Genomic DNA, 11,133 nt, shown 5'->3' on the forward strand with positions numbered 1-11,133 from the left:
TGTGTGTGTTATAATGTGTGTGTGTGTGTATATGTATATATATATATATATATATATATATAACATACATAATTATATATTTATATACATATATATAAATATATATATACACACATACATATACAAATATATATGATATATAAATATACATATATAAAAACACACATGTATATATATATATATACATATATATATATATATATATATATATATATATATATATATATATACACACACACAGATTTAGGTCGATTATGACTATAGATAACCAGTCTAATGCCCCTTTGACAATGCAGTGGGTAGATTCGTCCACTTGCTGAGTGCAGTTTCCCTGAATTCTCTGCTATTAAATATTTTAGTCGGTTCCCTCCCTAAACACAAGTATAAAACCTCCAGGACTAACACAACACTAATATACATGGATTCCCGCATAAATTCATCCTGTTCTCTCCATGAACATAAAATAAAAAAAAAAAATTGAAAAAAAAAAAAACAATTGTCTATATTTCGATTTTTTTTTCGTTCTCCATAAAAAAAAATCAAAGAACATTGCAAATGAAAATAAACCATATTAATATGAATACAGAAATAAATTGCATTTTGTAAACTGAATCCTAGGCCTTTGCTACAACAATCGTGTCTGCATGCTCCTTATGTGTTTGCACCAATATCCTTATATATTAGGGACACCTCACATGCAGACTGATAAGGATTAGATCTGCTGTAGGTTATGGACATTGTATTATTACCGACTTTAACCAATGCAAGTCTACTTTACATTTCGTTTACTGCTAATATTAAGGATCTACACTACTTCCTACAGATCTCCTGAATGTGGCAATACCTACCTGTAATGTCTAGCGTGCAATGACAATAATATCAGAAATTGTCCCCAGATTTGTTACATCTTCAGATTCGCACTGACAACCAAGTTTGCAAAATGACACAACACATTTACATCTATCTCCAAGAAAAAAAAAACCTAAATATATATATATATATTCAGTGTTCCAGAGCAGACTCAGTGCGTATCCCATGTGGCTCTTATTGGTCTTTGTTGCCTTTTTCCTTGTTCATTTTCTTCATTTTCATCCTCCTGTTCTGGAACCAGATTTTGACCTGCCTTTCTGTAAGGTTTAATATTCTGGCCACTTCATAGCGACGATCCCTGGTCAGGTACATATTAAATAGGAATTCCTTCTCTAGCTCCAGAGTCTGGTATTTGGTGTAGGGACATCTCTTCTTCCTGGTGGATCGAGCATGGATCCAGTTGGCTGCAGGATTATCTGGAAGGAATAAGGACAGGCTGAGGTTTGGAATAAGGAAAGAGCACAGGCTGAGGTTTGGAATAAGGAGAGAGCACAGGCTAAGGTTTGGGATTGTCTGGAAGGAATGAGGTTTGGGATCAGGCATGGAGATGTCCTAGTCCCTGCACTTTTCTACAGAATTATCTTAGCAATGGTCTTAATGCAGGCAGGAGAGTTTACAGTAGCCATGATGTCTTGATCTTAGGTGCTTATGTGAGTAATAGAATGATTTTATAGCCTCTTGTTGCAGCTTGGGCTATATGCTGGCCGTCTAGACGGTTTTATAGGTTAGTAAAACTATCAGTTTTGCACATTTAGAGCCTTGCAGGTTGGGCTATAAATCAGACAGCAATTTCTTTCCCTCTCTGTTTTTTTTTTTTTTTTTGTACTTACTTGGGTCCAGTTGTTGATTCTGTTGCTGTTGCTGCGGCTGCTGCTTCTCCTCTTTGAGCTCAGGGTTGTCAGGCTCCTCGCTGGGAGTTGCTGCAGCTGCTGCAGGGACTGGCTTATCTTTAGCAGGAGGTTTTTCAGGGCTCTCTGTGAAGGAATTGCACGAGTACTCGGGCAGGCTCATTCCCTGGGAGTCATAGGAGGAGCACTCGGTCCTTTTTGGGGCACTTTCAGGTTTGATCCCATAGCTTCTCCCGTTGGGGTGAAATCCAGAGAAGGAGGTGGCGGTGCTGGAGAGGGGCTCCAGCCAGGACCGGACTGTATATCTGCTGCTCTCTACATGGGACTGAGCCATGTAAGGGTGATAGATCCCAGTCATCCCCGGAGAAGGCTGAGGATGCACCGATGACCAAGACGCAGGGAAGACGCTGGATTTTGACGCAAAGCTGCAAGAAGAGAAGTCTGAAGTATCCCCAACACCTGGTGGTGGCCTAGAGGTCGTCGTGTGACCTCCTTGGGAGAATCTAGAACCATAAACCTCTTCATTCTCATGTCCTATGAGAGAATCCACATAGTAGTTACTTAGGGTACCACTGGAGGACATTTTAGGCTCCCCTCTCAGTCATATAAAAGGTTACACTCTTAACTGTATGTAATACCCTCCCTGAGAACAATCATAGTATTTTGCAGGCTGCATCCTCCCTCCATTGGTTGTGGGCTCCACGTGATCATATTTACCAATACAGAGTAAATCAATCCGCTTAACGGGGCTGATGTGATTAAAAACACATACAATTAAAACTAAAAGTGTAACTATGGCGAGATGTATGGAAGGAGAGGCAGGGGAGGGGGCTGCAGGGGCTCAGCCACCTTTAGGCTCAGCCTGTGCCTCAGCACTACAGCAGGGTTACAGGGACTATTTCTTGCTCAGCCCCAGCTCTCTGCTCCACATCTCCCTGCCATTCATTTTTAATCACTTTGCTGAATTTGTTTAATTACCCTTTAAACTGTGGGGACCCTCAAGGAGGACCCGGGGAAGCAAGCTCACATTATTGACCTATGGGTATAAAACTTGTTTTACTAGCCACAAACAAGAAGCCATCATGAAATTAAAGGGGACGAGGGAGAAAGGACAAGAGGCAGCAGCAGCAGCAGCACATTGTAGGGTCCTCACTACAGCCCATAGTCACAGAGAAGAGCCCAGGCTGTAATGTGTCACATGCACAAAACCTTCAGTGTTTTTAAAAACAGGTGGAAGAGACTATCATGAATTTTATGGGATTCAATAAAAATTTTATGAGGTGCATTTGATTATACATTAATGTGCCCTGTAATCAAATGGTCTAAAGAAGAACATTAAAACCTCTGCTGGAATCATCTGATACTGGACCTGATATTGTTGTAGCACAATGGTTTACTCTTTATATTTAGGATGAACAAATCCGTATAATAGACACATTCATATATTACATAACCTGCAAATACCCATATAATAGACACATACGTACACTACACACTCATATTATACAAATATACATACACTACACACTCATCTAATACACAAAACACACATACCCATATAATACACATATAATACACAAATACATACATAACACACCCGTATAATATATACATATATACACTATACACCCGTCTAATAGACACATACATACACAACACACTCATATAATTGACACACACACACACACACACACACACACACATATATACACTACATAACACACAAATACCAAATACCCATAGAATACACATATACATACACAACACACACATAATAGACACATACATACACTATACAACCTACAAATACCCATATAATGCACACATGGATACACAACACACTGACATAAACATCACACAAACAGCCATATAATACATACAAACACCCATATAAAACCTATATACGCAACACAAACTCGCTCATATAATACACACACACATACATAACACACACTTACTCATATAATACATACATAAGACACAAATATATAATGCACACATAAATAAAACACAATAATACACACATAATACACATATATATATAATACACACAGTAATACCTCATACGTATATAATACACACATACATATCACATACACTAGTCATTCTAGAATACACTCTAGTTATACACTCATATAATGCATACATAATACATATATATAATACATACATAATACAAACACACATATAAATAGTATATACATAATACACACACAATACACACACACATATATAAATATATATATATATATATATATATAATATACATAATACACACACATATAATATATACATAATACACACACACACACACACACACACACATATATATATATATATATATAATACATACATAATACACACACACTTATATATAATATATACATAAACAATATTCTGGTCACATTTCATTATAAAACAGAAATAAAGTGAGCAGACATAGAGGGACAATATTTGCCTGTATTATAGAGTATATAGGATTTCATCCCTGTCTCTGAGGATTTCCACTATAAAGAATATTTAGGCTCAGCGCTATATGGGGCTGTGATGTTCCTTTTGCAGGAAGGCTCTAAGTTTATTGGGGTTGTTTCCTGAAATAAAAGGGAGTTTATCTGAAGCTACACAAGGTCTATGCAGTTCTGTCATAAACGACCATGTTTGTGAACAACAAATGTAACAAAAACCCCAGAGCAGGCAGAAACCCCAGAGCAGGCAGTGAGCAGTATATAGCAGGGGATGCTGTAAAGTCCTGTTATATAGTCCTCATCCCAGGCTTATCTATTGTCAGCCTCGGATATGAGGGGAAAGCAGCACGATGGACAATTCCTGCCCCCTCCCATGTATATATTATATTAGCCAGGGGATCAGATCAATACAGACATACATATGATCTGATAGTGGTTATGTACAGTATATAATGGAATTGTATCGTACAATGGGCAGTCCAGGAATACAATCTGTACAGTCCTCTAACTGAAAATAACAGACACACATATATACAATTGTGTAGTATATAGAAGAGCTATGGCAGGAGCCAGCACATTACACTACCATTAGCTCTGCACTAGGTATTTGCTGACCCTGTTTACACCCTGCGTTATTTCTAATGTTGTCGTGAAAACGTAGAGTGTAAACAGAGTCAGTATAATAGAATAACGCAATATTATACAATATTCACTTTATTTCATGAAAACGTCGGAAGAGTAAAATATTATAACCAGCCAAATATGAGAATGAAATATAGTGTAGAATTATCTATAATAGTAATAGTATTGTAATAATGCATTCATAGTGCTTGGGTTGTCTGATAGTCACCATGATAGTCACTTATTACTAATATCTATCTATCTATCATCTATCTATCTATCTATCTATCTATCTATCTATCTATCTATCTATCTATCTTTCATTATCTATCTATCTATCTATCTATCTATCTATCTATGTATCTATAATACATATGTTCTATGTATTTATCTGTATAAATATTATATATTTGTACATTAATCTATATGTGCTCTATTTATCTATGATCTATTTTGTTTATCTATGTATCTGTATGTTCTCTATCCATCCATCTCTATACACATGATCTACCTATGATATATTTTTGTTATCAGTCTATATGTGTTCTGTACCTTTCTATCTACTTATCTATGTTTAATCTCTTTTGTTTGTCCATGTATCTATATGTACTCTATCTATCTATCTCCTATCTATCTATCTATCTATCTATCTATCTATCTATCTTTCTATCTAGCATATATCGCTCTACTCTCTAATATATCTACCACAGTTACATTATTTCCCATTCATATAAATAAATACAATTCCAATGCAGTGAAGTTGGATTATTCCACAATGTATAGACCATGTATACTTATTTTAAGCTGTTCACACTTACCTGTATGTTAGCAGTTTTTACCAGTAGCGTTTTCTGAGTGCAATGTCTGAGAGGAAACACATCAATAGATTTGTCTACAGAGAAAACCATTGTATCTATCCCAGTCATCCCAGTGGAGTCAATGGCAGCTGTGAGAGCCTGTATCTTATCCAGATATTATCCATATCTCTATATACACCTATATATCTATAGGCACCTATTCCATATAAATAGGCTGAGAACAAGAAGCGTTCAGACAGTTTATTGCATAAGACATGCAAAGAACATGCACAATATGGACACAGAGCTATCTCAAGGATATTGGCACATATCACAAGGAAAGTTCTACCAGGAATACGACTCAAATAAACTACACATTGACGAACAGATTCAGATACTTGGAGCAGAGACATTTACAGAAAATGTGCTTATTGTTGTCCCCAAAAAAGTCAATAAGAATAAAGATGAAGGTTAAAATGTTGAGGTCCATAAAGTAACACGCAGAAAGAGAATTCCTTAGAAAAAACATGAAAAAGTCACATTGTTCGGATGTTTGACCAGTCCCAATAATTTAAGACCAAATGATAAACTTTCTTCATTTTTTTTTTACCCTGCCATACGGTGAAAAATAATAATAAAAATAAAAATAATAATAATAAATTACATGTGCTAGAACTTTATTATTATTTATATACCCATGAAAATACATAGAGACACTTGCAGCACTATAAAATGAGGAATCACATTCTAGATCACAGGATATGGATGGGATGTGGGGAGGGGGTCACAGTCTCTCCTGCTGGGGTGGGGGGGGGGGCAATGGCTGCAGTTAAGAAAAAGTCAGATTGGCGGTCAGTTCGCGGATTCGGTTCTCTCTACTCATCTTCTTAAGCTTCATTCTGCGATTTTGAAACCAGATTTTGACCTGCCTGTCAGTGAGGTTGACGCTCTTACTGATCTCTAGGCGGCGCTCTCGAGTCAGATACATATTAAACAAGAATTCTTTCTCTAACTCCAGTGTCTGGTGTTTAGTGTACGGGCACCTCTTCTTCCTGCCACTCTTTGCAGTTAACCAATTGCTGGTTGGAGTGTCAGACTTGATTTCCTCTATTTTGATAAAACAAAAAAATAAATAAATGAATAAATACAAAAAAAAATTAAAAATACTCCCCCCCCCCAAAAAAAAAAGAGCCCTCGCTCTGTAATGAACCGACTTGACAATGATCCTTCTAACAAAATGTCTGTCATGTTCTTATTATAACAAAAGCCTCATATAATACTCACAATGACAGAGGATGGGACTGCCCTGAATGTACTATACTGCATGCAAACTGTATACATATACTAGATATAGTCAGTCTGTTATTGATAAGATGGACAGGGATGATAGATAGATAGATAGATAGATAGATAGATAGATAGATAGATAGGAGATAGATAGATAGATAGATAGATAGATAGATAGATACTGTAGATAGATAAATATATGGATAGATAGATAGATAGATAGATAGATAGATAGATAGATAGACAGACAGTAGATGTAAACATAGGAATATAGATAAATAAATAGATAGATACTGTAGATGGATAGACTAGTAGATAGATAGATAGATAGATAGATAGATAGATAGATAGATAGATAGATAGATAGATAGATAGATATTGTAGATAGATAGATAGATAGATAGATAGATAGATAGATAGATAGATAGATAGACAATAGATAGAAACATAGGTAGATAGATATGTAGAAAGGTACATAGAAGGTATAGTTTTATATACACATCCATATATAGAACTATACCTTCTATGTAGCTTTCTACATATCTATCTACCCATGTTTCTATTGTCTGTCTATCTATCTACAGTATCTATCTATCTACAGTATCTATCTATCTATCTATCTATCTATCTATTATCTCTGTCCATCTTAGCAAATACACAGATGCGAATGCAAATAGATCTATACTGTAGGTATATATAAACACACACCACAATGCACCTATATCCATGGATGCAAGTATATAACTAGGTATATCCATATAGAGATATTATATATAAATAATATAAGGAACTGTCAGCAGACAATATATATATAAGCGCATCTAGAACACTTATATATGATGCACATTTCTGCTTCATTGTATCCACTGTCTATAGCATATATACTATACTACATATACTGTACACTATCTATTCACAATCTATACAGACACCACATATTGGACACCTATTTCCTAAACTATATGTTTTATAAAGGGGAAAAAAAAGAACCAAATCAAGCAACTAAATCTTTGTAAGCCCAGATGTCAGGTTTAGCAGACAAATCCCCAGACAGCATATTATTCAGTGTCCATCAGCATTGGCAATGCTCTCTAGTCCTGGACACAGATTTATTCTATAAGCCATGATGGGTCTTGGTCTTTTCTACTATTATAATAACTGAGTGCATCTCTTCTCTCTAACCTGAACTGAAAATGGAACAAAATGACCTGGTGCTTGGTAGTTGTATTAGAATTAACCCTTTACACCCTATGGAGGGAAGTCAAATTCCGCACAAGTTAGGGCTGCCCTTGGATGTTGTTCATACATGATCCTGCATTTAATGCTGCCCTTGGACACTGTTCATACATGATCCTATCTGCAGAAGATATTTTATTTTTTAACACCTGAGATATAAAAAAAAAAAACAGGGCAGTTCCTTCTTGCCATGTAGCTACCATTAAATGTTATGGGAGGCAATGCTAGTATTTTAGCCGGTGTTTTATGGTGCTGGCGCCTACAAGCTACTAGTACTAGGACAGCATGCAATGCTTTAGGAAAGTTCTTTGTAATGATACCGACCTTTACTTTCCTTGTCTTGGACTTCAGGGCTGGACACAGACACTTCAGCCAGGCAGCTCCTGTCCTCCTGCAGGGCAGCCTTGGACTCTGGACTTTCCACTGAGGAGACTTTGGAGGAGTCTTGGCTGCTCGGGTTTTCATTCATTTTCTTATCCATCTGATGAGGAGAAGATAGCTGAGGTTTGGAGCTGCCGCGGGGGTTTAGCTGTAACATTAAGGATGAACTGGTTTCTTGGTTATTATTGTACTCTTGGGGTTTCCCACTGGCGTAGGTCTGGCTCAGCCTAAAATATCCTGGGACAGGAACCTCAGAGTTGTCAACAGAACAGTTGTCAGAGACCAGCCTCTGGTATGGTGGCACCTCTGAAGAAATGACTTTAGATCGCTTATCAGAATACATGCAGCAATTGGTCTCTTCCTTAATATTTGTAGGAAAGGAACAAGTGGGGATCTGTTGTGTAACAGGTTGCTCTATTCTGCAAGACCTGTTCGGATCTGTCCAAGTGTCTACTTGAGGTATATAGGGATGTACATTCATACCCATGTTTTGGTGATTGACTTCTCTTTTTGCCAGAGATGGTAGCAGTCCACAGGTTTGCATCCCATAAGTCCCAATGTCTGAGTTAGGTGGCATGTACATGCTGGCGTTGTTAGAATAGAAACTGTCACTTCTACAGGCACTGATCAAAGAATCTACTAAAAAAGTATTTGCAGCAGGAGAGCTGTTTGGAAAGGACATTTTGGGGAGGAATTTGAAGAAGAGAGATTGTGTCCTTTGTAGGCTGACATCTCTAGGAAAACATTCCCTGTGTAATTGTGGATGCCTCTGCACAACCACATGACAAGTAAGCCAATGAGAATTGAAAATGGCCTTGAGCTGCTACCTCCCTGCAGGTCACATGGTGCCTGGGCAGCCTGGGCTGCAGCTCAACTGTGGTCAACAGCGACATCTACAAAGCCAGGGTGTAAGTGCTGCCCACAGCTCCCCTATAGCAGCAGCCCTGGTGCACTGCGCTGATTTAAGGCTATTTTTTACATACCTACAACATTAGCCTTTATTTGCACTCAACTACTCCTTGCAATGCAATAAGAACACACAGCAGATCCCATCCCAGCCTTGATATAAGCATCACCTTGCAAAGAAATCCAGTAATGCAAATGCAATCCCAGGTCCCTTCCTTTCTTTAATGCTTTATATTCAAATCAAAGTGTGTGCAGCTGACCTAAAGAACTCCCATTACATCAAGGCAAGGAGACTTAAAGGCACTCACTATGGGGAGGCAAAGCCAGAAGAGTTCACACACAATGTGCCCTGAAAGTTTGCAATAAGTTACAATATTCCTATGATTCTATCCTAGAACAAGTTTCATCCTCAGGCAAAAGAAATACCTTGTTGTTTTCCTTATTATTTATGGATTAGGTAAAAGCCTTCATTGCTGACAACTTGGAAGGTGCAAAAGGTTGTGCAATTTATTAATACATATTAAAAAGAATCAGGGCGATCAATACTGATCTCATCTGCATTCCTTGGATAGTTACTCCTTCTTTTTTCCTTCTTTTTTTTTTGCCTGTGTTGCTATTTTTTTTTTAGAGTTATACCCCTTGGTACCACACACGAGCATATATTATATGAACAAATCAATCGAAACTTAGTCAAAGGGAAGATTAATAGGTAAAATTTAGCATAATGGTATTCGCCCTAGGAGTTATGGAAAAGGGTGGCATTGATTTTCATTTTTGGACTGTAAGAAACCAAGTGGATGACTTGTCTTATTATAATAGAAGTTCTCAAAGAGAAGGGGCAAAATGTTATTTTATTAAAGTAGACATGTTTCTTTTATAAATGCTGATACTTCTCCTAGTTCTTGATATTTGTTCAAACATGAATATGGTGGATCAGGATTTGAATAGGAATAAATGAAATAAATGCTGCAGATGTAAAGAAGAAAAAGTTATCTGTCTTAGTCTATATATCTATATATATGTATGTGTGTGTGTGTGTGTGTGAATGTCTCAACACATTTCACTCAATAAATATAAATTGATATATATATATATATATATATATATATATATATATATATATACTTTCAATTTCAGAGTTCCATTAGAAGTTGTTTAGAATTTGGGAATTCCAGGAGCCATTGCTCTTTTAAGACCCCCTTTTCTTCGCAGGCATTTTATTTCCTATGCAGTTAAAACAATAAAATGTCTGGGTTTGTGGCAATGAGACAGACCTTTGATAAAATGGAAGCCTCTCTCGCAGCTGTTCAAATACAACATCATTGTCAGGTTAAGAGCCACTGCCTTTTACAACTGCAATTGCTAAGCCTGTGTAATGGCTTATGTGGAGACAATTGTACACACACACAGTGCACATATATACACACACACAGATACATGTACATGCATACAAATAAATAGAAAATACACAAATACATACACATATATTCATATATACACATATACATACTGCACACAGATACATTCATACAAATAAATAGAACAGACACATATATATTTATACATATATATGTGTACACACTACTGCACACAAATACATATACATGTATACAAATAAATAGGACAGACACATATATATTCATACATATATATGTATGCACACTACTGCGAACAGATACATACATATGTATACAAATAAATAGAATAGACACATTTTCAAAT

At 36.6% G+C, this 11,133-nt stretch overlaps 2 protein-coding genes across 2 annotated transcripts; both read right to left on the minus strand.

Annotated features, from left to right (window-relative positions):
* Positions 1–1,044: 1,044 nt before the first annotated feature.
* HOXD9 (homeobox D9) lies at positions 1,045–2,301 on the minus strand. Its single transcript, XM_075285270.1, has 2 exons — positions 1,701–2,301; positions 1,045–1,286 (listed from the first exon to the last, which is right to left on the minus strand). Exons 1-2 carry the CDS (start codon positions 2,299–2,301, stop codon positions 1,045–1,047), a joined length of 843 nt encoding a protein of 280 aa, XP_075141371.1.
* Positions 2,302–6,430: 4,129 nt separating this feature from the next.
* HOXD10 (homeobox D10) lies at positions 6,431–9,237 on the minus strand. The gene is made up of 2 exons (XM_075285271.1): positions 8,449–9,237; positions 6,431–6,708 (listed from the first exon to the last, which is right to left on the minus strand). The coding sequence occupies exons 1-2, from the start codon at positions 9,185–9,187 to the stop codon at positions 6,431–6,433; spliced, it is 1,017 nt and encodes a 338-aa protein (XP_075141372.1). The 5' UTR covers positions 9,188–9,237.
* Between the last annotated feature and the right edge of the window lie 1,896 nt (positions 9,238–11,133).

Source organism: Leptodactylus fuscus, chromosome 8, assembly GCF_031893055.1.
Source record: "Leptodactylus fuscus isolate aLepFus1 chromosome 8, aLepFus1.hap2, whole genome shotgun sequence".
In the NCBI taxonomy this organism is placed as follows: domain Eukaryota; kingdom Metazoa; phylum Chordata; class Amphibia; order Anura; family Leptodactylidae; genus Leptodactylus; species Leptodactylus fuscus.